This window comes from Chelonia mydas, chromosome 9 (genome assembly GCF_015237465.2).
Source record: "Chelonia mydas isolate rCheMyd1 chromosome 9, rCheMyd1.pri.v2, whole genome shotgun sequence".
Taxonomy (NCBI): domain Eukaryota; kingdom Metazoa; phylum Chordata; order Testudines; family Cheloniidae; genus Chelonia; species Chelonia mydas.
Window position 1 is genome coordinate 75,497,715 of NC_057855.1, and position 27,309 is coordinate 75,525,023.

General features: G+C 42.3%; 1 protein-coding gene and 1 long non-coding RNA gene across 3 annotated transcripts in view; both read left to right on the forward strand.

Moving 5' to 3' along the window:
- LOC119567093 overlaps positions 1 to 1,128 on the forward strand; it is a 244,613-nt gene extending 243,485 nt beyond the window's left edge. Inside the window, exon 10 of the long non-coding RNA XR_005226813.2 lies at positions 156 to 1,128. This is a non-coding gene — a long non-coding RNA (uncharacterized LOC119567093). The remainder of the gene's footprint in view (positions 1 to 155) is intronic.
- A 7,809-nt stretch (positions 1,129 to 8,937) lies between these two features.
- CYSLTR1 (cysteinyl leukotriene receptor 1) lies at positions 8,938 to 24,436 on the forward strand. 2 transcript variants are annotated; one of them, XM_037909254.2, is made up of 3 exons: positions 8,938 to 9,412; positions 10,097 to 10,317; positions 18,440 to 24,436. In XM_037909254.2, exon 3 carries the CDS (start codon positions 18,478 to 18,480, stop codon positions 19,507 to 19,509), a length of 1,032 nt encoding a protein of 343 aa, XP_037765182.1. In that variant the 5' UTR covers positions 8,938 to 9,412; positions 10,097 to 10,317; positions 18,440 to 18,477; the 3' UTR covers positions 19,510 to 24,436. The 2 variants fall into 2 exon arrangements, with proteins under 2 accessions (XP_037765182.1, XP_007055333.1); XM_007055271.4 differs by lacking the exon at positions 10,097 to 10,317 and having other exon boundaries at positions 8,940 to 9,412.
- The last annotated feature ends 2,873 nt before the right edge of the window (positions 24,437 to 27,309 follow it).

Below are 27,309 nucleotides of genomic sequence, written 5' to 3' on the forward strand. Positions count from 1 at the left end.
TTAGTCTCTAAGGTGCCACAGGTACTCCTTTTCTTTCAACGAGAACAGTACCCTTTGGAGATGAAAGTTGTTCCTACTTAGTTGCAGCTGCATACTGTGAGTATGAAATTATAAGGAGTCATATTATTCAAACTTTTTTTTCTTCTTTTTGTCAGGACCAAGTGAGACAGTATTAGGTTCATACCGGGAATGGAAGGCAACTTGGAGGATCAGTCAGTGTGATCAAAAGGCTTCAGAATTTGAGGTCAAACAGACAGAGCAATGGCAACGACTTAACCGTGGGTAACCTTAGCTGTGCATTGCCTGGTTTTCAGAAGTTTGAGTTTTGCTCAGCTAAATGCCCTGCAAGAGGTCAATAAACCACCAAGCAACTTTAACTCTGCAGTAATGTATTTTTTTGCCATTGAATTTCCTAATGTTTTGAACAGGAATAAGATACGTTGTTGACAGGCAGTAGTCATTTAGGCAATTGTGCATATCATGTCTTGCCATTTGCATATCAATCCAGCCAGCACATTCCCACCCCTCCCACACACCCACAAACAGCAGCTGAGCCCCACCAGCCCTGCTTCGACACACATCCCCAGCCATGCCCCTGACCTGTTCCCAGCATTCCCCGCTTCAACCTGCCCCCCCCCCACACACACACACACTACTGTACCCAGGCCATCCCACAACAAGCAGGGAACATATGTCTTTGAAGTCATCACTTCTGGTATAGAAACATTTCTCCTAATGTTACTTCCCCCATGCTCCCATAACCTAACTCAAATGCAGTCCCTAGAGTGAGGGCAAGTATGTTACAGTGGAATGATACCCCTGGTCATATTTCAGAATAAGTGGATGGTGGAGTTTGTGGCAGGGCCAGCAACTGAGATCACAGACAGGATTTCTGTTTCCAAATACTGACAATTTTATGTCAGTAAAGATCCTCTGACCGCTGTTCAATATATGCAGTCGTGCAAGTAGGGTGGTACTCGCCAGTACACAGTACCAGCAAGAGATTTTTAGCGGGTACAGGGTACTGGAAAGACTTGGGGCTAGCACCCCTGCCCCCAGAGCCAGGATGGGGCTGTGCTCTGCTCCTTAAAGGAGCAGAACTTGGCTAGGGAGGGCATTCATTCTTTATATGGCTTTAATAGCACAATGCATATGCTAACAAACTTAAACAAAGGCTTTGTTTAAGTTTGTTAGCATATGCATTGTGCTGTTAAGTTGGTCAGGAGTCCTCAAGAGGGGAGGCGGGGCGGGGGGGAGGGATGGAAGGTGTTTAAACAGTGTTTTTGAGTCTGTTTCTGAATTATCCATGACATACATACTGCATTGCATCAAGTCCAAATCATTAGAGGAATGCCCCTGCTTGCACTGACCAGAGGATGTTTGGATTCTGATGTCAGCCCAATTCTGCAGCCTGACAGGAATCATGTGTTGTCCCCAGTGTGCACAGAATTCTTCTTTGCAGGCAGACTAGTCTAACATGCATTTTGTTAACTGGAACTGGAGCAGAAAAACAAAGGCCTCATTTTCCAGCTTTGTGGGTGAGAGAACGATAAGTGAAGATAATAACGCCAGACACTGACAGCCTTAAACCAGCTGCTTCGGGAATCTGCCAAGAACTTTGCTGAAAATATGTTCCTCATCTTAACAACAGATCTAAGACTTATCACACATCTGCCCATCTTTATTCGATGGAAGCTCCTTCTGATCTGACAGCTCAGGCATTGTCATTTCATCCAGAACAATTTACAAACTTGGAACCTAATCCTGTAAACTCTTAATCATTTGATCAATCCCACTGAAGACAATGGGACTATTTGCACGTCTGTGGACTTTTGGACTTTTGTGGTAAGAGTTTCAGGAGTCTGTTCTGTTCCTATAAAGGAAGTTGAATCCCCCATTGACATGCAATGTTTGGGTACAATACCATAATGCAGTTTAGGATACAGTTCTACTTAAAATTTGTCTTTTAATAAGTTATGCATATGCTTAAATAGCTCCTCACCCAACTCCCATATTCCATATAAACAGACTGAAATACTACATATTTTGGGGAAAGGTGGGTAGTTAAGCATGATGATGTTTGTATGTACAAAAACCCATTTCATCTCTGTACTGGAAAATATAGCTGAACTTAATTTTCTATGGAATTTGAAGAAAGTTTAACAGCCCCAGTTGTTTTCTGTGTTAATCAGTGTGAACCTGAAAAAATTACATGCCTTCTAAGAGAAAAGAATCGGTCCACACTTACTGGAAAAAAAATTCCTTCCAACTGGTGTTCAGAAGAGTGCTATAAGACACATACATAACCTCATGAGCAGAGGGTGGAGAGGATACTCTCTCACATTATGACCAGCAAAAAAAATAAATAATAATAAAATCTTAAAGAGTCAGAGGTTCACAGATTTGCAAACCTAAAAACCTGTGTTTTGCTTTACACCACCTCAGCACATACCAGGTTTATGAACATTAAAAACTTAACTGCAAAGGAATACTGAAGCCTGTTAACCTGAATGTGTACCAGCCAGTATATCCTCACTGACTAAAGGTCCAGTCACACCTGAACAGCTAAAAATTAATCTTGCCCTTTTAGGCTAAACGGAGTCATGTCACTGAGTCCATCTCTGTTGTTACATAACAGATAACAAAACTCCAGTGGGGCATGGTGCTGGCACATAGGGTCTCAGGTATGTGGTGTGATTTTTTCAGAATCTCTTTTGGGAATAGTCATGTAGGTGAAATAGCTGGTACTCATGATTATGCTATTTCTGTGCATGTATATTCATCTTGGTATCTGAAGTTATGAATATTTGCTATGTTTACTACATGTTTGCTCTTGTGGTAACACCCAAAAGGTATTTAGCCAGCACATGAAGGGACAAGTCAAGTTGAACAGTCCATTAAGGAACACTTACCTCACAATGGACCCTGGAAAACGCCTGTCTACACTTAATGGAATTTTTGTGAATGTTCTAACTAGAATATGGGTGGGGGTGATGGACATGTAACTTGCCCGTGTGACTCCAAACACCATCTTTCACAGTAAGAACAGATTTCCCTTTACTTGGCACTTGGCAGAAGCTAAAAGGCCCTGGCCTGGAAACATCTCCATTTTGCCTCTTTCCTGCTCCAGCCTCTGGACTATGAACATACACTAATGGGAGCATTCTAACCCAAGGACTGAGGACTTTAAGGTAATTTGGAGCCTTCATATTTCCTTGATCCTTTGCAGATGGACTTATGAGTTGGGTATGATACAGAGACTGTTCTAGCCTCATTGATTGCTGATTTCTCCCTTGCAATGGACAAAGATCAGATGTCTGCTGACTTTCTCACATGAGTCAGCAGCCTTTGATACCTGTGGCATAAGCAACATAGTCATTGCTTGCGTGGTTTTGTTCTTTCCTCTCCAGATGTCAAAGCCTGTTCCCATTGAACTCAATAGCAAAACTCCTTTTGATCTCAATAGGAACAGGATTTGGCCCCAAGAGATCAGAGAATGTGATTTTGATCAATTGCTTATCTGTCTAGAGACAGTTCTCATGCATGTTCTGCCAGGCTGATTTTGTTTGCCCCTCCTGTATGTCAAGCTGAAGAAAATAATAAAACAATTTGGGCTGCAGTTCCATCACACTGCACATGGCTCACACAGTTCTATGCCTCTTTTCCATCAAACCCAGATGGCGCAGCATCTTTGCTTTCTCAGTGCCTGGCGGAGAGCAATATTTAGACACAGGCAAGCTGGCAGAAGCTTAGTCTGGACATAAGGGAGGCACTGATAGTGTGTTAAGGGTGTGTGAAAGTGGGATGATTGTCCTTCCTATCCTTCTTTCATTTAAGAAGTTTTCAATTTGGGGTGCTTCTGGATCCTCAATGACACCTGGAAGTACAGGTGGCACCAGGGGCCCAAAGCATCATTTTATAACTACATCTGTTTAACAGATGCAGTTATAAAATTTTAGACAAGTAAGGGGGGTGTCGGAGGGGACGGGGAGAGCATGGGGGCCCTGGGCTGGGGGTGGGGTGGGGAGGAGTCACATGGAGGGTCACAGGGGGAGGTCACGTGCCCTCCCCTGTGTCCCTCCCCTGAGTGCAGTACCAGCAAGAAATGATTTCTGCTTGCACCATTGAATAGATGTACCCCATCTCCAAGCAACAGTGAGGTGTTAGAGTTGTAATGTCTCTATGCCATACTGTACACATTTTCTGGTCAGCCATGAACCCTCCAATTTCCCAATTAATGTTCTTCCAACATTTAATAGCCCTCATACTATCACTGTAGCAATTATTCAGGTGCTCAGCCACAGCAGAGAAAACTATCACAGCTCCTCGACACAAGTCTCTGATGTGGTCCAAATCTGCTCTCATCCATTGTATGAGGCGTAGACCCAGGAAAAGGCCCAATTCACTTCCATCGGAGTGAAGCACCACAATGTCCAGTAGATCACAACCACCTAAATCACCAGTCGGATGCGGCATAGTGGGAAAAACATGATGATAATGCAGGCCACCTGTGTCCACCCAAATCAGCAGGTAGTCGTCAATCCCCACATCATGTTGTACTCCTTGCTCTCCTGCAAACTTCTACAACTTCATGATCCAGGAATCACCCAGAATCCACATGTTGACAACCCTTGGTGGTCAAGATATCTGAGCTGTCAGTTCCAAATCTCCACACTGTGTGTTTTTGGAAACATCATATTAAGTAGCCCCGAGATCAGGAAGTAACCACTTCCTCCGGCCCTAACCCCCTGCAGGGATTAATAAAATACAGATTTTCTCAAATAACCAATCCAAGGCTTTTTAACCACCCATCCTATGTCCTGTCCCCTCTACAGCTGCAAGTCCTCTCCTTGTCCCTATCCCCCTCCCCACTGTACCCCATCCCTCACAGAGTTCTCTGTCTTTGGCTCCTTCCCACTTGATATAACAAAAATTGTGGTTAGACTGGCTGCTGACTCTTCTGCTGTGCTCACAGGAAGCCTCCCCAAAAAATTAAAACACACAATATTATAACAGACAACTTGTAGCAAGCAACATGAGCTATTAAATCTTTATTGCATGAGTGTACAAAGGTTTGGACGTGAAGCATCAGTGGTGGCGTATTCCCTCAAACTACCCAAGCACGCACAAAGTAACTGCATAAAAACCCTCTCCCTTTTGTGTTGGCACGTGTGCACTGTAATCCTTCTAACTGCACATTTACACAAGTATAAAAGTGAGCATGTTCTTAAATATTGTTCACAGTTTGGGTCCCCCAAAGAGTTAGTGGGTGTCATGTGCTATGTTAGGTAAAACTCCACTTGCTCCAGCCCCAAATTCCTTTTCTCCTCTGCCCTTAATGCCCTTCCCTTCCCAGGAAACAGTCATCTATATAATTTTCCCCCCAAATACTTTGACTACATTCCCCCCAGAATAAAATTGCCACTCATGGCTCACAAATTGTAGCAATCTCCAGATATTCAGTCCAAAACTTGTTTTGGCTTAGGTGGGGACTTGGGATTAAGGTATCCTTAGTTATGTTAACTGAAGGGTGAATTCACAGCCATCAATCTCAACAGGGTCTGCAATTCATGCAGTCCTTAGTACCTCTCGGCAGCAGAAGGAAACTGAAGGAAGGAAGCAGAAGGTTCTCGGCAGCAGAAGGAAACTGTTTATTTGGAGGGCTGTAACCCAGGAACCCCTTGGACAAAAGACCCCAAATTGAGGTCACTCGTGCTATCCCACACCCCCATAAGGCATACGGAATTTCAAAGCAATCCAAATAAGTGTTCAGAGGTTAGCGTGTTTACAAGAGTCAAGCTGTAAAACATATACAATAGTGGGAATGGAAACTCTCCAGATGTCTTTCCTTATTGGCTCATTGCATTGTAAACTCTGTATTTTTTCTTGAATACCAGCCTCAGTTTAGATCCTCCAAAGATTTAAGGGGTGCCAGGCACTACCTTGGGTAAAAGTTGGCAGCTAGAGACCATTTTGACCCCCATCACATCAGTCGTTTGATCTCTAGCTCAGCAGGGGATGGGAAGAAACCACAAAACCCACACCTTTTTTCAAAAAGTTTGTAGGCAACCCTACTCTGCTCCTGCCTGAGGCACACCAGATTTCAAAGGAATCCTCTGACTACATATGTCAGTTTGAGAGGACTTCCAGAAGTCATCCTTTAAACAGAAGCTGTAATGCAATAGTCAGTGAGTAGCACGATGCTGCTTTCAGTCAGCCAAAGGCACATTCCGCCACATTCCACCATGCATTGGCTCAGCATGTAGTTAAACTGGCTGGTGCATATCAGGATCAACCATCATCAACAAAGGCAGCAGAAAGTAAGCTGGGTCACAGACAGCAGATTGATGACTGTGATGAGGGGGGAACATGTACTGTTTGCCCATTGCCCATGCTGAAAAAGGCCAGACCTCTTGAACACTGTAGCACCATGCACCCTGCCTGTCAGTGCATCTGGAGCAGTATCCCCATTCCTTTCCTGTAAATGTATGTATTTGCTTGAAATGGCAGGCATAGGATAGGTACATACATGCCTTTGATTGCACTTGCACAGCTCAGGAGCCTGAGCCATTCAAGTGTTGGATCATATTAAAGAAGTTCTGTATTAAAATCACAAATGAGTTTGATTCCCCATAGTTTAAATTCCAGGGTATTACTAATTAAGAGGTCTCTTGGTTTTCAGTACTGTTTCTCTCCCTCTATGTGTGAAACTTGCAAGCTGCTAATTGTGTTAGTACATTCTAAGACAGAGTCTGTTCTCAAAGCAATTCTTTGTAACAACAACTACTCACACAGAGAGAGACTCAAAGCAATACTCTGTAACAACAGAAATAGCACCCAGAGACTCCCCGCCCTTTTGTTGTATTCATCTCGCTTTGTTAACAATTGTGATTAAAATAGAGATAGAGGATGTATGTGGATGGATGCTTGGTGTGGATAATAACTGAATGATCAGGGAGGTGCCAGCCTAAGAATCCAGTGTCCGTCGGCTGAAGAAGGCGTCAAGTGGAAATAACCAGAGGACCCCCGGAGGGCAGACTGGAATCCACCCAACAGCCTCAAGGATGGGAGAACCAAAGACCAAGATAACATCTGGCAGCACGGAGCCGTCAGGAACGTGCCTTCTGCTGATTGATTCAGCAACAGCATGATGAAGCAATTCCCATAGACTGGCATAGGAAGAAATTCCTATAAAAATTGACTCTAGAAAGTGAGAACTTTGGGGTCTGATTCTGCAAACCAACCTCTAGGAGCATCAGATGAGCATCTGACAAGGCCCTGCTCCCTCCTCATGTCCAGGCCACCTGGCCAGTGGCTTGGCATGAGCAACTCGAAGGCTGGTAACTATGATAACAACCTTGCAGAACCTGTGTGTGTGTGTATGAATGAATGTGTGAATAAATATGAGATTGAATGGAATGTTATAGCTATAACTAACTGCTTTCTGTATTCACAATAAATGTGGCATTTTGCCTTTTCCCTTTTAATAAGATCCTGCTGGTTTTTATTTTATTGGTATAACACAAGTCCTGCCACTGATTTTTCCAAGCCTTATAACCATGGAGGCCTGCAGAGCATTAACTGCCTTGCAAAACCTCCATGACCACTCTGGTTTTACCTACCTGAACTGATTACCAGCAGATCTGTCGCCATCTAGGGTTGCAGCTTCCACAAGGTGATAGAAGCATGCTTCTGGATCTTTATTGGCTCTCTTTATCTGGGTGCTTTGCTACTCAAGGGCGGGGGCAAGCTCCTTACCCAGCTCCAGGAATGTGGCTTTCCTGGTGCAAAAATTCTGGGTTTATTGCTGGTCGCCCCACGTTTTCACTACAATGTAGTCCTGCCAGTGTATGCTTGAGGTCTTGGTCCAGAAGTGGGGCTCTGCAGAGGAGGGAATCTGCCAAGAAAAACAGCATCAGCCTCTGCCTTCACCTTCAGGTCAAGAGCAGCCTCTGAAACACCCACCAGCATCTCTTGGCAACAGCTTCTGCAGATGTACAAAAAAGCAACCATGCCTCCATAAAAGCACTAGTTATTAACAGGAACGGTATTCCTACGCTAAGCCTATCACAGCATACCACCACACCAGCCTGGGGCCTGCCAAGCATTGAATTTCCCAGATCGAGATGATTTCCTCCCACAATCCCCTGAGTGGGCGGATGAGTTGCCCTAGTGCACCTTGCGAACGTGAGCCCAGAGAGATGCATTGAGGTGTGGCACAATGAATCTTGGGTTACACACGTCTAGATAGCGGCTTGCTTATCACTGAGCAACAGCACCAGCGCGGATGCAGGGAGTGAGAGCAAAGGGCAGATAACGACAGTGTGGTCCCGCTGTAGTTTGATAGGCTAACCTGCAACTGCTTAACTCATGAGTAGCATGCACTGAAGATGTGGCCTTGGAGAGCCTTCTGGTCACTCTGTCCAAAGGGCATGACTGCTCTGCTGCAGCTGAGAAGGGAATGGAACAACTCCACTGTGCTTCCAGCGCCCCTTGCTTTCTAGTCTGTGTTAAAGTCCCATAAAAATTGAAGTTGGACCCTCGTTGCTTCATAAGCTACATGACAGTCTGAGATTTTAAATTGCACATGTGCAAGCTCTGATTTTTCAATCAGAAACTGCAGTCTCATCGAGTCCAAGGTGGCCCAGCAGTTCTTCACACATTTATTTTTGAAAACAGGTAACAAAAATGGGAAGCCTCAGGACAGTGGGTGTGGAAAGGGGACCGGAAAAGGTATCTGGAAAAGACAAAGGCACCCTCTGATCTGCTCTGACTCACTGCCACATACTCCAGAAAAAGGGATACAGCTTGTCTAAACGATCTGTTTCTTTGATTTAATGAGTTGTGGGAAAGTCATTTATTTTTTTTACACAGTTGATAGGGTTAAGCCACTCCCTAGCCACAGGAATTGGGGAGGGGCACAAGCTGTTCTTCTTTTAAAGCAGGAAAGGTCTCAGCTCCATAGAGTTCCTGCAGCTGAGAGACCTTGGAGCCCAGAAGAGCCAGATGCATTTGCAAGCCTCTCTCTCTCCTTTTTTTGTTTTTATTTCCTCATCCATACCCAAAAATTGTCATGAAGTGACTTTCACTTAACTGCAAATATTTAGATATTTGTGGGCTGTTCTCTTCTTCCCCTTTGAGCATTAGCCAATAGCCACATGCTGCCTCCTCTCACAGCAAAGAGCTGCCTTAAGGGAGGATCGTTACAGAGGCTTTTTTAAACCACCAAAGAAAATGCAAATAGTCTGTGTGCTCTTAGCATACGCTCTGGTATGACCAGCTTGTTACTGAAGCCAGCCCTAGACAGATCTGGGAAGAAAATACTGAACTTAGACTTCCCCAGAATCTTTCATTTACTTCTAAGGGTGAAAACAGTGAGAAGATCCAGTGTGTCAAGTTGGAGACTTAAAAAGTAAGTTGATCTGATGTTTAAATGCTGGTTGCAAAGATTCTTTCCATGTCTTTAATACTGCAGATTGCTAGGTACAGTGAGAATTGCAGAAGTGGCAGGAGAGTCTTATCTCCTCTCGTCAGCTTGATTTTGCAACCTATAGTTAGGCTTTTTTCATAAATTATTTAGAAAATTGCATGTTTTAACTTGGAAAATACAACTACAGTGACATAATGGGAGAAAGAAAAGGAGTACTTGTGGCACCTTAGAGACTAACAAATTTATTTGAGCATAAGCTTTTGTGAGCTACAGCTCATAGAGACTAACAGATTTATTTGAGCATAAGCTTTCATGAGCCACGAAAGCTTATGCTCAAATAAATTTGTTAGTCTCTAAGGTGCCACAAGTACTCCTTTTCTTTTTGCGGATACACACTAACACGGCTGCTACTCTGAAACCTGTCATAATGGGAGAAGTATGCATGGGGCAGAACTCTTGCAAAGCTTCAGTAAGGAACATTTTATGGCTTTCTGTGGATTCCTCAAGAGTGTGGAGGGGGAAGTTGTTTGGGGGTTTCCGGGGGTGGGGGAGGATGTGTCTGCCCCAGCTTCAATTAGGAGAAAACATGGCTTTATTTCCAAAGTTTAGAAATTTGCTGGTTTCTTTGTCTGTGGTAACTGACGGGGTTATTTTCCGTTCCCTCAGATGTAATGCCAGACTTTTTGATAATTTGTAGAAGAATCTGAGATGTGGAAGAAAACTTTCAAGTCTGGGTGTCTACAAGTGAGGTTCCTCAAATCCAGTTAGGCATCTGCACCACTGAATATCAAGCCACCTGTATTCAGATGCTTAACTATGGATTTAGGGACCTCACTTGAGGCATCTACTGCACTGACAGAAAGGCTGCACATTTCCCATCTCTGGAGGTGAGCACTGTCTACTGTTTTTTCAAGAAGGTCAGAAGTAGGCAAATCTCTTTTGAGGACATTAAGCTCTCCGCTTACATAATAATATTAAACTTACCCCCAGCCAAAGAACCCTACCATTTCTCATTTATTCTACAGTGATCATTTTAATACCTCCTCTCAGAAAAAAAAAAAAAAGAAATATTAGTATTAGGATGGGTGAACATAGCTCATATCTTTGGATCTGGGAAGAATTTCTATGTATTGACTGAAAAATTTGCCTGATGACCATCAATGTACCAAACAACCTGCTGAAAGGTATTCAAGTCATAACAAAAATCTTGAATAAGGCTGGCAGTCTGAAAGTACAGTATTTGTAACCAAGCAAATACTAAAGAAACCAAAAATCTCTATCTGATGCTATTTAAATTCCTGTATAAGATATAGGCAATACGTGAACACCAGCCATCTGTATTTTAACCACTGTGTTATCTACACTAGTTCAGAGTCCGGGGTTAAAGCACTGGTGGCTTGTCCGTACTAGCACTCCCAGCTTTATTATCACTAGTGAAGCTGAACTGGTGGTAACAACCGTGGGAAATTTAAAAGAAAATATCCAGCGTAGACAGGACCTTCAAGAGAGCTTGAATGGTATCACATTAAGACTTTGAGTTTCTTCAGTGTTCACTTGACTACAAATACCCTACTATCAAATTGCAGGTCAGAATTAATCAAATACAAAAGCAATGTTTACCTCTTAAGAAAATATTGATACATCAGGATAAGACTGATAATGAAGTTTTATTGTTATTGGTTATAATTCATATTATCTGGGAAGCAAAGGGAAATCTATAGCCTATGTCTCTCAGAATCTGACAATTACTTTTGTTTAAGAGACTGCTCAAAGGAGCCCTAAATCAACAATGTAACACTGTTGGGTAAAAAAAAAAAAATCAAATATCATATGGGGATGTATTAGCAGGAGTGTTGTAAGCAAAAGGTAAGACTTAATTCTTCCATTCTATTCCATGCTGATAAGGCCTCCGCTGGAATATTGTATCCAGTTCTGGGCACCACATTTCAGGAAATGTAGATAAATTGGAGAGAGTCTAGAGGAGAGCAACAAAAATGATTTAAAGTCTAGAAAACAAGATCTATGAGGAAAGATTGAAAAAATTGGATTTGTTTACTCTGGAGAAGAGAAAACTGACCGAGGGGGAGGGGGAGGGACACACACATAATAACAGTCTTCAAGTACATAAAAGATTATTATAAGGAAGAGGGGGGGGAAATTTTCTCTTTAACCTCTGAGGATAGGACAAGAAGCAATGGGCTTAAATTGCAGCAAGGGAGGTTTAGGCTGGACATTAGGAAAATCTTCCTGTCAGAGTAGATAAGCACTGGAACAAATTGCCTAGTGAGCTTGTGGAATCTCTGTCAGTGGAGATTTCTAAGAACAGGTTAGACAAACACCTGTCAAGAATGGTCTAGTTATGTAGTCCTGCCTTGAGTGCAGGGGACTGGACTAGATGACCTATTGAGGTCCCTTTCAATCCTACACTTCTACGATTCTGGGTTCCACATATCTTTATTTGCAAGGAAAATACAAAACACACAAGATGAAGAACGTTGGTGACCTTTTCAAACCGTATCTCCTCAAAAGTTAACAACTCCACAGATAGCATATAGATTTACCTAGGAGTAGCACAGAACCATAACAAAAACAACAAGGAGTCCAGTGGTACCTTAAAGCTTATGCCCAAATAAATCTGTTAGTCTTTAAAGTGCCACCGGACTCCTTGTTGTTTTTATGGATACAGACTAACACGGCTACCCCCGATACTTGAAACCATAACAAAAGTATACTTCAGCATAAAATTTTCCTACTTTTTAAAAAGAACCCACAGCTGATCTACTGCTCCTAATCAATATGACAGAAAATTTCATGGACGTTGGACACTAACAAAAAGAGCAGATGCAGGCAGACTAGATGATCCATGGGACTGGTAATAGAAGATGAACCATTTCTCATGTAGTTTGGCTTGAATCCAGCCCCCGGTTAGCTATAACTGAGAGCTGTCATTTAACAGCTTTTTAGTAAATAGATTTCCACATCAGAACGCCGCCACCACCATTTGAAAGTTTCGCTGGCACGCTTAGTCCCTGTCCACACTGGGAATTTGCCCCAATTTCAGCCATTGGTGGCCAGCCACCAATGTAACTGCGGTAGTGCAAACCTCTAGTATAGAATGCAAAGTCTCTATTTGCCCTGGGAAAGTTTACCCCTAACTGAAATGGTTGTAAAATGCACAGGTGCAAATTATGGCTTATAGAGTCTTTGCCTGTCTACACTGGGAGTTTGCACTGGCGTAGCTACACTGGGAGCTGAAATCAAGGCAAATCCCCAGTGTAGACAAGGCCATAGTAAAGAGCTCAAGCAGTCAATAAGCATAGAAAATTAATTGCTGTCTAAAGCCTAGGGCTGGTCCCTCTGGTTCAGAATTAAAGCTAATTGATAGGGCAGTGTGGGGTCCCTGTATTGCCATTGCCTATGTGTCTGTTTTGGGGTAAACAGATGACCTCAACCTCCAGCACTTTCAATCCAGCACCTTTCACAGGCACTACAATGCACCTAACATTTCACTGCCATTCTCTCTTGTCTGCTACGGGCATCAAACTTAGTCACAGGTGCTAGAGACTGGCACATTTCTGCTTACTGACTGCATGGTGCAATAAAACGCTTTGGGGAGGAGATTACAAAGGCAGAACACACACAACCCACATTACCCAAACTTACTTGTATAAGAGTCCCTCAGCTTTGACCAAACTAGTGGGCAAAAGAAAGAGACTTATTTAAAAATCTAATAGCCAAAAGGCTCACGTAACTGAAATGGAAATCCTCCTCTATTGCTGCCACCCTGCAATCACTTGCACACGAGTAATTTTGCACACAAATAGTCCCACTGAACTCTTCTGGGAAAAGTTATGCACGTGCGTAAGTGGTTGCAGGTTCAGAACTGAAGGCTAGAGGAACTAGGGGCTTTATCCTTCACAGAGTGAAGTCAACCGCATTATTACCAACCTCAACAGTTCAGAATTCATGAGCTGAGGCTCCCAAAAGATCATTATTGCCTTAAAAATCAGGAGATTTTTAAAAATAATACCTTTGGGGTTCTTTTTCTTTGCCTTCTGACTTCTGAGACCTTGTTTCACACTTTCAAACTTTTCTCTGCAACCCATGAGGGCTAGAAACTTCCAGCTTTTTTCAAGATAGATGAGTTTCTCATGCAATCTCTTTATTCCAGCAGTTGAGGTTTCATGAATTACACCAAATATGTTGAGACTTGAAATAAGATCATGAGAGTTTGTAACCCTGTCAATGGTAAAGCTCCCGTGGACCTCAGGGAGGCAGGATCAGGTCCTAGATCACCGGTTCCCAAACTTTTTGCCTGCATAATCTTATTTCCAGACTTTGTTGCTACCTGCAACCCCAGACAGCATGGAAGCCATCATTTTGGCGTGACCCCACGTGGGGTCATGACTCATGACCCATAGACTGGGAACTGCTGACCTAGATAATCCATCCAGGGACGTTATTATAAAAAAGAGACTATAAAATAAACATGATACACTGTGGGCCTGATCCTGCAAACAGAAAGAAAAATATACAAGTCACCACACTGATCTTGCAAGCTAACTCAAACCTATGCAATATAACTCAGCAAGGTTTTTAATTTGTTCTGTATGTTCTGGCTATCCTGCACTCTAACCTTTAAGCTAAAATATAACAATAAGGAATTTTTAAAAGCAGCTTTCTGAGTTCAGTGTTTGCAGGCAGCTCACATACTCCTCCTCAGAGAAAATTACATCTGGCTCACATCATTAAGAACACTAGAATTGACACCTAGGGTTGATTATGCTTTAACTCTCATTTTAAAAACAGCCATAGTGTCATCTTATACTTGGGTTTTGTCTCTTGTTTATGTAATTCTTTAGTGCAATTTTCCAGTGTCATTTATTTAAAACCCACTAGACGCTACAGTATATGAAGAATTAGTAAGAATAACAAAACTAAATCCTGTCTAAATTTTTGGTGGTTATTTTAATTTGGCATATACTTTGTTCTGGTTAATCGTGGCTGCCCTCTTCTGGTTGCTTACATGCCTACCGTGTTAGCTGCAGCTGTACATAGATAAATGGTTCAATGCATTGTCGTTGTGTAAAGAACATAAAAAGAGAGGGATCTGTTATACCCTCAATATGTGAACAAGCAGTTGGTCTAAGTCACAAAGTTCAGTCCAATTTTTACCCAAGGTTGGATGTTTGGATCCAGGGTTCTGGTTCTGCCACTATTAAAAAAAAAAAAAGGGGGAGGGGGGATTATATGTAAATTTTATGTCTGGATCTGGACTCAGATTTGGAACACCTGCACAACTGAGGTTTGTTCAGATCCAAGGTTTTGGTTGAAGATTCCATCAAGTGTAGACACAAACTGATTTAGTTAAAAATTCCTATTTATGACGACATCAGTAGAGGCATTTGGTCATGTTTGTAAATTAGACTTTCCATGTGCCTAATTCATATGATGCAAAACTAATCTAAATCATCATCGGCTAGCAAATAAATTCTTTCAACAGATACACACAAGAATTGGCACATATTTTATTTGTTATAATCAGCCTACTTGTTTGAATGCAGCACATTTCATCAGTGGTTTTTAGTTTCGCTTACAAATCACTCGTGATTTTAAAGGAAATATTTAATCATATTTAGAAACCCGACAAATGTCAGTGCTCAGCTGTTTTAAAAGAAACGCATGATCAGAAACTGCTGTTGACTAGTTGCTTGTCTTCTTAAGGATAATAACAGAAACAGTAATTTATGTATAATAGCCAACACCTGGGGGAGATTGGGTCCTCAGGGAACTAATAGTGGGAGGGAAATCCTTCCTACAGTAGGTAATTGGTTTTAATTAGTCCCAGGTTGAGGGCATAGTTGTGCAAAGTGTCACATAGAATCCTCTCAACCAAAATCAGGATAGGTTTGTCATCCAAATGCAACTGTGAACATCCTCTCAGGTCCGTGAAAGCCCCATGGCCCTTGCTTATTTAAGTTTGCATGTTGTAAGGTCCTTCCATCCACAGCTTCTCCCACCACTGCAGCCACACCTCTTCCCCAAAGACCATCAGACTCATCACTGAGCTACTCTAAACAGGGAGACTATCTCCTGCTGTCCATGGGAAGACCCATGGATTATCCTGAGATATCAGACCTTAAGGTCATGATATTTTTATGTATGGAAAGCTATTTCAGGTCACTTTTAGAGTTTTTGTTGAACTCATGGTAACTAGAGCATCTGGTTTCAGAGATGAAGGAAAACAAAAAGTAGTCCCAATTAAGTTTTAAAACTTCCCGGAATATTTATAAAAATAGACTTGCTGTAAAATGTTTGGCACATCTAGAGGGCTTGTTAGGGTAGGATGCTATGAATGTTATATCGTTTGGGAACACCTGCATAACCCCATGATGCCTTTCCCACTCCTGAGTAATCTGACCATTCCAAACTTACATTATTTATTTATTTTGCTTATTTTGTTTATTTATTTGTTTATTTCGTCGTCGTATTTCTGTGGTGCCTAGGAACCCTGGTCATGGAACATGACCCCATTGTGGTAGGCACTGCACAAATACAGAACAGAGACAGTCCCTGCCCCAAAAAACTCACAGTCTAAGTAAATTCATGCAGATAAACCCTTACCATGCCATCATGTATTAATTCTTTCTCACATATGTAATCTCAAACATCTTGCTTGAGAGTGAAGACACTAGGCTTTTTTAAGTGGTTGACGTATCTCTTTGTTTTTATTCATCTGCTTCAAACATTATAAAATGCTAATATCAGACAGCCTGATATTCTAAATTGCTCTACATAAAGCAATGGAACTGAACAAAACCCACAAAGAGGAACAGAGTCTGTGTAAGGAAGCTAACCTAGGCAGCGATGGAGGATTTGCCTATTCTGCTCTGAGTCAGAGAGAATGTGATCTTGCCCACTGCTGGGAAATGGCTCTGACCAAATCATTCTATATATTTGCTTGTCCACTTCCAAATCTCACCTGCCCCTCTACAGGCATACAGAGGGGTTTGTTACAAATCACACACACGATAGCTAGCATGTCCTTCAGAGATTGCTGCTGAGCATTTCTAATATTATGTCCCCCAAGAAATATTTATTTGATACAGAAGTTGTCCAGTATTAAAGGAAACCAAAAGTGATTAAATGCCCAAGCTCAGCACTTCCCTTGATGATTTCAGAAGACTGACCTTATATGCCACCTTGTACCACACTAGTGTGCACTTCCTAAATGGTGCTGCGTAAAATATGTGTTTTTTTCTTTGTTTGGGGGAGTAAATCTTTATCTTCATAGCACCTCTTTCAATAGTCCCCATCACAGACCTAGGTGGAATTCATCCTCATCATCTTTTTAGCATCTGAACTATTTACATATGTAACAGGGTCGCTCACCCATTTAAGGGCCAGAGATCTGGGACCAGCCAGCCCTGTTCACTAATCAAGTGCAGCTGAGAAGGGGATAGCTGTTTCTTATAAAGAGCTGTAGGAAGATGCTGCAGGAAGGGATAGTCTCCTGCAGTAGTTCCTGGGGAAGGGAGACTGCAGGTGGGAAGCCCTAGGTGTTATGGCCAGATAGAAAGCCCCGACTGGAAGTTCTGTTTTTCTTTTGTGAATTTCTTGGAGGTTTGCACAATGAATGGAGACTGGAGGCAGGGATAAAAACTGATTTGGGCATGGGATGATTCCCGAGTCTGGTGAGTAAGGCTAGCATCTTACAACAGAAGAAATGCTGAGTTACCAAAGGGAGATTATAGAAAGCACTGATATTAAAGAAATGCATCCCATGTTGTCTGAAGCTTTTCCTGATAGTTAACTTCCCATTGTAAGCCCTCCTCCCACTTTTAGGGGGGGAGGGATAGCTCAGTGGTTTGAGCATTGGCCTGCTAAACCCAGGGCTGTGAGTTCATTCCTTGAGGGGGCCATTTAGGGATCTGGGGCAAAAATTGGGGATTGGGCCTGCTTTGAGCAGGGGGTTGGACTAGATGACCTCCTGAGATTCTATGAGATTTTGGATTTGGTAGGCTAACATATAGGGCTCTTCTGAAATGAGTGAGGGACTGTGTATATTATTATTAATTTGGCAAGTTAAGATTTGTATTATCCCTAAGTGGAGTGAGGCCTGTGCAGGATTTTGGCAGCTAACAAGCATCTGTTCTAGCTGTAAGCAGCCTCAACCTTGGAGTTGTCTTCAAGTTTATTTTTAAAGTTTTGTTTGTTTTTTTTTTAAATCGTTCTCTGTACTAGAAAAGGCTTCTTTGTACACTTTGGTTAAAGCTTCAAAAATTGCCCTATGGGCTTTCTCCTGCTGAGGTCTGTCCTCATGCAAGAAGGCCTCCGGAATGGTGTGGAGGGAGCTGGGATTTGCCAGGCATTTAGAGAGTGAGCACATTAAAAACAGGAGCGAGTAGCTAAAGATGTCCCTTTTGAATACATTTTAAAGTTCTATATTTGCTGACCAGTGATTATACTGCTGTCAGATATTTCCTTCTCCCCCTTTTAACTAACATGGAAGTTAGAACTTGGAAGCCAATAAAGTTGTCTGCGTTGCAGCTCCAACCAGTACTACTGCTAGTTTGGAACCAGTGGTAGCACCAGTGGGGATTTTTGTTTTGTTCTTTTCTTTGCTTTTATTTTACTTCAGAATGAATGAGTTATGAGAAATTAGCATGGGATTTTCAGAAGTTCTCAGTGTTGGGCTAACTCTTCTCCCTTGGGGGTCAATGGCAAAACTCCAGTTGACTTCAGTGGGAGAAGAGTCCAGCCAATGCTGAGGAATTTTGAAAATCTCACCCTTTATAATAAGAATTCTCTGGGTTTAAGAACATTGATCCTGCCTTTTGTGTGGATAGTTATGCCATCAGATATTTGAAATATTAGCTCAATATGAGCCTTCCAAGCCCAACCCCAAAAAACAAACAAAAAACCCACCTTTCTGTCTTTTCCATTTAATAATTGTGTTATATTTTGATGTACTGCTTTATAAAACTCACTTTTATTTTTCATCTTTAGACTGTAGGTCTCAAGGTGATACCTCTCAGGCAGAGCCCATGGATACCTCAGGAAATACGACCGTATTGTCTGGCGGCAACTTGACGTGCCCTTTGACCATTGACGACTTCAGAAATAAAGTGTACTCTACGTTGTACTCCATGATTGCGATTCTAGGCTTTGTTGGAAACGGCTTTGTACTGTGTGTCCTCATAAAAACGTACCAGCAGAAGACAGCCTTTCAGATCTACATGCTGAATCTTGCAGTGTCAGACCTCCTCTGTGTATGCACCCTGCCTCTTCGAGTAGTGTATTACGTTCACAGAGGCAACTGGTTCTTTGGTGACTTCTTATGCAGAGTTAGTTCCTATGCATTCTACGTCAACCTGTACTGTAGCATTTTATTCATGACAGCCATGAGCTTCTCTCGCTGCATAGCCATAGTTTTCCCCGTCCAGAATCTCAATTTGGTAACTGAGAAAAAGTCCAGACTGGCATGTATGAGCATTTGGATTTTTGTCACACTGACAAGTTCTCCATTTTTACTGAGTGGGTCTTACCAAGAAGGTAACAAGACAAAGTGCTTTGAACCTCCAAAAAGCAGTCAGATGACCAGTCTGCTGGTCCTACATTATATTGCGCTGTTTGTAGGCTTCATTATCCCCTTTAGTGTCATAACAATCTGTTATGCCATGATCATAAGGACCTTACTGAAGAATTCACTGAAGAAGAATCAGTCTACTCGTAAGAAGGCCATCTGGATGATAATCATTGTAACAGCTGCCTTCCTGGTCAGCTTCACACCTTACCATATTCAGCGCACAATCCACCTTCACTTCCTGAAGAGGAAAGACTCCAGCTGTGAAGACATCCTTTTCATGCAGAAATTAGTAGTGATAACCCTATCCTTGGCAGCTTCAAACTGCTGCTTTGACCCACTCCTGTATTTCTTTTCAGGGGGCAACTTTCGGAGGAGACTTTCCACATTTAGAAAGGCTTCCTCCTCCAGTGTGATACAGGGACCCAGGAAAAAGTTATCATTAAAGGAGAAAGACGACGAGGCATTTCAAGAAAGCCATAGACAAGCTTGATGTGTAGTGTAGCTGTACTTCCTTTGTAAAGTTTTTTGAGTGGCGCTGCAGTAGAAATAAGCTCACAGTGGGACACCCATGATTGCAGAACTCCTGCAGGAGAAATGAACAAAACAAATGCATCTTCATCAAAGTTAAATAGAGACAAAAATCCAAAGGGACCTGCTTCTACTCATTCCTTTCTGACCAGACACCCCTCTGGCTGCCATTTAGGGGTTTATCTGATCGTACTGTGGAGCATTCTGAGGGTAATTTTAAATTCCAAGAGACTCAAAGCAAACAGGGCTGAAATGTGCATGGATATTCTGAATATGTGCTCAGAAGGCATGTATATTCCGCCCCCCACACCACCACCACCACCACTAAACAAGTTACATCAGAGCAACAGGAAAACATTTGCCGGCTGGTAAATTCATGCAAACAAACTCTTCAAATCCCACGTAAGGTCATGAGGCAAGTCTACAAAGGCCATTAGTCACTGAGCCAGTGGGAAATGTAAATATTTGCCAAGATAGAAGTTGATGGAACTTATGCAAAGGGGGAGAGTATGCACTGAATCCCAAAACAGACACTGATTTCACAGGAAAATTTCTTCCCTATTCCCAGTTATGTATTGCCCTGGCTTTTAACTTTCAGTGGCATAGATCATTGATTGTCACCACCTAATTCAGAAGGGTGTGTGCACAGATGACTTTAAGCCATCTTTACACTTCCCCGGTTGTGGACCAGTTATGTGGCAGGCCCATCTTTTGGTGTAACTTAGAGCGGCCTAAGGACTGTTCTAACTTGTACTAGCTACTAACAACCCCAAGGAACTGATCCTGCAGCCTGGGATTAGGGAAACCCCAGCCATTAGGGGATGGCATAGGAGCTACTACACTGGCTCTGCATCACCAGATGATAACCCCATGCAGAAGTAATCCTCATGTGATCATTTATGCAAGCTTTATGTACACTATACATTGGCAGTGCAACACAAAGAGCCACACCACACTAGAGGATCTGAGCCTATATCTTCCCATACAGGAACTGTATTTGTCCCCCCTCCTCCCCACTCTCGCCTATACATTTCCTGTAATTTGAGTTCCCTTTTGCAAATATATTACAACACACTAGTTACCTCAGTTCACAGCTACAAGACCTTTGAATGGCTTGCTGTCTATCTGAATTTTACAAGTAAATCCCTAGATATAGTATGGTATGTGCCTCCCAAACAAACACTTTGGCCCCAGTCCTGCACCAATTGAACCCTAAAAACATGAGTAGTCTCCTTGAAGCCAGTGGCTGCTTACATACAAAATGGGAACTGACTGCCTAGGAAGGAGTACTGTGGAAAGGGATCTGGGGGGTCATAGTGGATCACAAGCTAAATATGAGTCCTTGACCTCTGAGGCTAGGACAAGAAGCAATGGGCTTAAATTGCAGCAAGAGAAGTTTAGGGTGGACATTAGAAAAAACTTCCTAACTGTCAGGGTAGTTAAGCACTGGAATACATTGCCTAGGGAGGTTGTTGAATCTCTTTCTGCAGTTTTTTAAGAACAGGTTAGACAAACACCTGTGAGGTGTTTAGATAATACTTATTCCTGTCATGAGTGCAGGGGACTGGGCTAGATGACCTCTGAATGTCCTTTCCAGTCCTATGATTCTACGAAAATTAAGCCATGCATCAGTCAGGCTTTGCGGGGCTGGGGTGGGTGGGTTGGAAAGGTATATTTAAAATTCAAGATACAGAGTTGAACCCCACCCACCTTCCCACCCTAGCTCCTCTTTGAAGTGTTTTCCACCATAAAGTGGCATTGTAAAAGAGGGCTGAACAGAGCAGGGTTATTCTAAGTTGCCTATGTAGCTTTGGGAGCATTCCTGGAAGTAATATTAAACAGCAGTAAGTCATCAGGTACATTTTCCATATTGTATTTTTGCTCAGTTGTTAGAGGCTGGGAGGATGAGCACCAAAACTCCACATTTCCTCATTGCAGCTCCCATGTCTTTCCTTATCCATGACATTTCCCAGCCTTCAAATTAATGCTGATTAGCAGGAGGACTTTCTGGCTTCCTCTGACCAGGGGCGGGGTTCCAGTAATGGAGTATTTTGGGTTGGCACTGTTCTCTCCTGCCACTCCACTCTATTCTGACCACACAGGACATGTTGGTCTCAAGCTGAATTTTGCCTGCTCAAGGCATGGAAGCGTGAGAGACCTTCTCTCCTTTCTTTCTTTGGGTTCCTGTCAGCTACAAGAGCTTTCCAAAGCTCCTGTGGCACCCCTCCTGCCAGGTATTTCATTGAACAACCTTAATTTTAATGTTAAAATATCTTTTTTTTTTAACACAATTAAAATAGAATAGAAATATCAATAGGAGTTGAAATGCAGAGGCTACTGCTGTCCAAGACTTAAGCCGTGAAATACACACTTAAAATTCTCAAAAAAAAAGGAGGACTTGTGGCACCTTAGAGACTAACCAATTTATTTGAGCATAAGCTTTCGTGAGCTACAGCTCACTTCATCGGATGCATAAGGTGCCACAAGTACTCCTTTTCTTTTGCGAATACAGACTAACACGGCTGCTACTCTGAAACTTAAAATTCTGCCACGAAACTCCAGAGAGGCTTGGAGTGATTTCCCTTGCCTCAGGGGCAATATACACAGTCTCTGAATAACCTTAAATCATCACCGCCCACAAATGACTTATCCCTGAGCCTCAGGGCTTGTCTAGATGAACAGTTAATGTGCAGCAAGCTGGGGTATAAATCTACAGTCCCCTAACTGTCCATGTGAACTCTGATACCACTCCCTAAAAGTTCCCCAGTGTGCTTTGATCTACTCCACTTTGAATTGGAAATAAGTCAGACATATAAGGTGTAAGCCTGGCTCTGTTGCAAATTTGCAGTCAATGGGACATTTGCTATTGATTTGGATAGGACCAGGATTTCACCAATAACTGTGAAAAGAAAACGTTTTGCCAAATGATACTGCCACCTTCCTGGATCATAGCGATGAGAAAATGTTTTTGGTTAAAAGGGAAAACTAATGAATAGATTCTGAAGTCCCTCCCACCCTTCACTCCAAACATACAATCCATGTACACAGTATTTACCGCAGCCCCAGGAAAAGCTGCTTATTAAAATATTGTCAGCACATCGCATGCCTGCAGGTTAGTAAATTAGGCAGTCCCAAGGCTAGAAGCATTCTGAGCTGGAATCCCAGATTAAGCAAATTGAATGTACCTTGAGAACCTAGGAAAAACATTGTACTATAAGGAAGTTCCTCTGCTAGGCAGAAAAAAAAATTATAGACGAGAACGTCTCTCCAGACACAACCGCTATTAATACTGTTCCTCTTTGTACTCCCACGGGGGAGGCTTTTATAAGCAGGCAGAGCCTGAACAGCTGGTAGCTGAACTGCAGTTTCTGCGCCCCAAGTAGCCCCTTATAAAACTGGACCCAGCTGCTCTCTGCTTCATAGCTGACTAGTCTCACCTCACTTTCTTGCTTTATGTGTCACTTCCTTTTTTGCTGGGTCGAGGAAAGTGGCGATACACTCCAGGATTAGCGGAACCAAGTCCCAGAGGAACCAAACTGAAGGACATCAGGTGTGTTTTCTGCTTGATTTATAGGTGTGATACACACAGATATCCCAGCCTCCCTCAGACAGAAATCTGTTTGCTTTTAATTCACAATGAAAACATTTGTTTCCAATTATACTAACTTCTGTTTGGGCTGCCATTGTGAATATAAACTTACAGTGTTCCAACTTTCCAAATAAAACAGATTTATAAATCGTATCAGCGCACATAGAAGTTAAAGTGTAACTTAAGGTAGTAACCTGTCATATAATGCTCACATAATAAAAAGCTTTGAAATGTGGCTCGCGCTATAGGCTTTATTTCAATGGGACTAGTCCTATAAATAATTGCAGTAACATCAGGCTCTATGGCCCTGATCCTGCAATGATCTCTGCATGTAGGCAGGGGTCCAGACACTCAGAGCTCACTGAAGGAGTAGCATCTATATTTGGGCAGTGCTGTGTAAATGTATGAGGCTATAAAGTGATTTTTAATTTAAAAAAAAAATGGCCTCCTGCCCCCCAAAAAGGGGTGATTCCTGGCTGCACATCTTGCTTATAGACTGTGGAAAAGATAAAACCCAAGACCTCTGGAAAGATCATAAAGGAAAACTACACAAGAAAGAAAAAGAAGAAAAAAGACAGAAGATGGTTTACTATACTGAAGGTAAACCATGCCGGTATCTTGTTAGATAACAGTACAGATGAAGGCTAGGCAAGTTACCTTTAAAAGATAAGTTGGGGGCAGATTTTTGTCATTCATCCTATATCTAAGACAGCACCTTTGTGTTTTTTAACCAAGAAGGAAGGAGAAGTGCTCTGAACAGTTACAACGAGGAGTCCAGTGGTACCTTAAAGACTAACAGATTTATTTGGGCATAAGCTTTTGTGGGTAAAAAATCCACTTCTTCAGATGCATGGAAACAAAAAACAGTCTCCCTTTCTCTGGCATGCTGCGGACACTGGACCGAGGGCCCTTGGCATACTAGAAAAGACATACAGTATAAAGACTCTTGTAAGAGTGAGCATCTTATCTGCAAAACAAGTAGTTAAAGCAAAAATTGTTTCGTTTTGTGGTCTTAATGCAGTCTGACAGTTTTCTGTATAAAGGAAATTACTCTAATATTGTAAATTAAGAGTGGTCTACATTGTTGTGTTGTGAAGAACGTGTTCTTTAGGTGTGATGTAAAGTGTTACAGCTGTGTCTCAAGCTATTTATATGGTGTTGTCAGTGGTGTCATTGTGTAAGTGTGTTTGCACTGACCTATTTTAAGAGTGTGTTTCAAAATATGTATTAAGTACTATAGATATATCTAATGAAAAATGTTTCATGCAATGTATTGTACAATAAAGATTTATGTATAACATTTCTTATTTCATCGTTCTGTCTTTGATGACATAATACGAATAGTAAGAAAAGGTACATCGGCCTGTTTTTGTATAAGAGGGAAGGTTTTTGTACTTACAAAACAATTCCGGACACAATTAAAAGAAAATGTTGCCAGTTATAGTTTGAGACTTGTTCTCTGTGTTCTGATTTTCTAGTTTTAAAAACTCGGGATAAGGATTCTTCTTAATTAAGATGTGATACTAAAAGATGATATGGTGACCTGTACCTTTGGGGGCTGTTGTAACGGGGCACAGCTTAGAACAGCCTGAATTAGCATGTTGTCAAGAAGATGTACAGTGGATGACAGCTGCCTTTGGCCTCTTCTCTTAGGTCCAGTGCTAAGTGCAGCTTGGTCAAACCCCAAGCCTGGGCCCCCATGTCTATACAACTTGTGCTATGCCTGTATCGTTCAGTGCTGAGGGGAATTAAAAGCAAACCTATTCTGTCCACATCTGCAGTCCCAGTGTGAAGAGAAAAATCTGAAAAAGCAGATAGCTGGGACTCACAGAAACAGCCAAATAGCTGAATATAAAGACAGCAAAACAAGAAGCATATATGTGAGTAACACCAAAATAAAATTAAAACTGTTCAGCAAAGATGACCAGAGGCCACTTGCATGATTTGCAGAGAGTCCCATGGTCACAGGTCTCTCACTGTGTTCCTGGGTAGAGGAGCCAATCCAGCAAAATTAATAATCTGCAAGTAAATTGCTGTAGAATGTGTATTCATTGTTAAGCTATAAAAGTTCCAGTGGCTACAGTATTGCACTCATTCTTGATAATTTAATTTGAATGTGGCCATATGTAGAAATCTGATTATTGGACAAATGGATTTGTGTAAAGTAATAATGTTGTGTCTTTTAGGGTGAAATCCTAGTTTCACTGAAGCCAAGGAGAGTTTTCCATTTGACTTCAGTGAGGCCAAGATTTCACCCTCAGCATTTTCTGAAATGCTGGTAAAACAGGCTAGAAAATAACTTCCATTTGCCCCTTTCCTGATGATGTCAGCTGTGAATGGGCTTTTATTTCAGCATAGGGTTAGGAAATGTACAGGGACCTGAAGAGAAATGCTGGGGCAGAGAAAGAGAAACCTACCTCTCTGCTGGCCACTCATTACCATTGTGAAACCTGCCTCACTCGCAGATACTTGTGTTAGCTCTGGCAACGCTTTCCTAGGTTTCGCTTGTTGTGCCAATAATAAAGTGATAGAAACTAGGGAGAGAAAGATGCCATGCTGATATGATAATGATGTGTAGTGGAAATACCTAGAAAAGGAGACAGAGGCATCAATATCTGCCTGAGTATAAAGAACGTAATTTTTGGCTGCATAAGCTATAATACATGGTACCGTAGTGTCACCTAGTGATTGGTCCTTGAGAAGTAAATTGGTCCTTGAGTTTTGCAAAATTTCATCCTTTCCCTTTTAATGATCAAACAGTTTTCCTTGTGGAAGAGCCTACGTCTCTATACCTAATTTATAAATTGAGGTCGAAACGTTAGTGCTGGCTCAGCAAAAACACACAGCTATCCTTTATTTCTGAGCTGGCGAATCCTTCAATTTGAGCACCCGGAAAAATCTGACTGAGTCCAGCCTCATGAGCTGGCCCATTCTGTCTCCTTCCTCTCTCCAGCCTTCCCTCTGTTCCTTTCCCTTTCTTCTCACTCCCACTTTCCTTTCTTCTCTTGCACTGACCTTTCTATTGTCTCCTGTCACTCTAGTCCCTGTTTCTCATTCCCTCATATATAGTCAGCTTCTCTTGTTCCCCCAGGCCCTACACCATGCATTCATATCTTGCAAGTGTAGCTTTCCTCCAGCCTCTCTGTCCCTGCTTTCCTGTTCATACACCCACCCTCTCTCCTTTGGAATGTTGGATTGGGAGAGAACTTTGGTATAGGGTGGGATTGTCAGTTACTTCAAATCACCTGCCTGTACTACAGGTCCTAACTCCCAGGATAAGAGAAAGCAAAAGGTGGCACACGCCACGTAAGCTATTGGCTGCTTCAGCTTTTCCAGTGATGTCTATCTCTATGCCAGCATGGACAAACAAATTTGGACTAATCCATTTGGCAATATTTCCTGTATTTCCTCTGTGATTAATATGGAGAAAAGAATCTGTAGCCTCTAAGTAAGGTTAAAAGGGAGAGTTGGGTGTGGGTGGGGGATTCAGCAACTGTCACTGTTCTCTTTGGGTGAGTCTGGAACCCATGCCCCAGTGTGCTGCTATTGCACATGTAAGCAGAGTCAGGATGAGCTCCACCCGGACATCTGGTGGTGAGGAGATGCAAGTTGTGGAAAAGAATTTCAGGGGCTGATCTCATTTGCATAGGCACACCCACCCCACCTAGAATGAGCCCATAGCTGCCCAAATGGTCACTTTGGTTGCTGTGCGATCTCCAGTGTCTCTATTATTGGGGCAGGAAGAATAAATTGTTATTATCCTGATTATGGGAATCAAGGACAGTGGAACTGTACTTGGCCTTTTTTTATGATGGAGGGACTTGCCATCAACTAAGTAGCACTCGCTAGGCAAGGGACATGGGTTCCAAAACTCTGTGAATGGAGAGAGGCTGGAGATAGGTATTAGTATCTGGTGGTGTGGGCCCCTTTGTGAGGCCCTGAAACATCAATTGCACTGCTGTCTCTCTCTGCTGTGGAATATTAGAGCTAATTTTGGGTCTATTAGGAGACTAGCTGCAGGTGCTGAGCTGAATTCACTTTGGCTTTATGGTGTACCAGCACTGAGGCTCCTACTACTACAAGCTGAAATCGCTAAAGGCCTAAAATTACTAAGAGCTGAAATCACTGAGCGCTGTGTTAAGTAGTGGGGAACCTGAAGATCTATTGTAGAGC

Coding starts and splice junctions, on each gene's coding strand:
- CYSLTR1 (XM_037909254.2), top strand. CDS start 18,478: ATGGATACCTCAGGAAATACGACCGTATTGTCTGGCGGCAACTTGACG.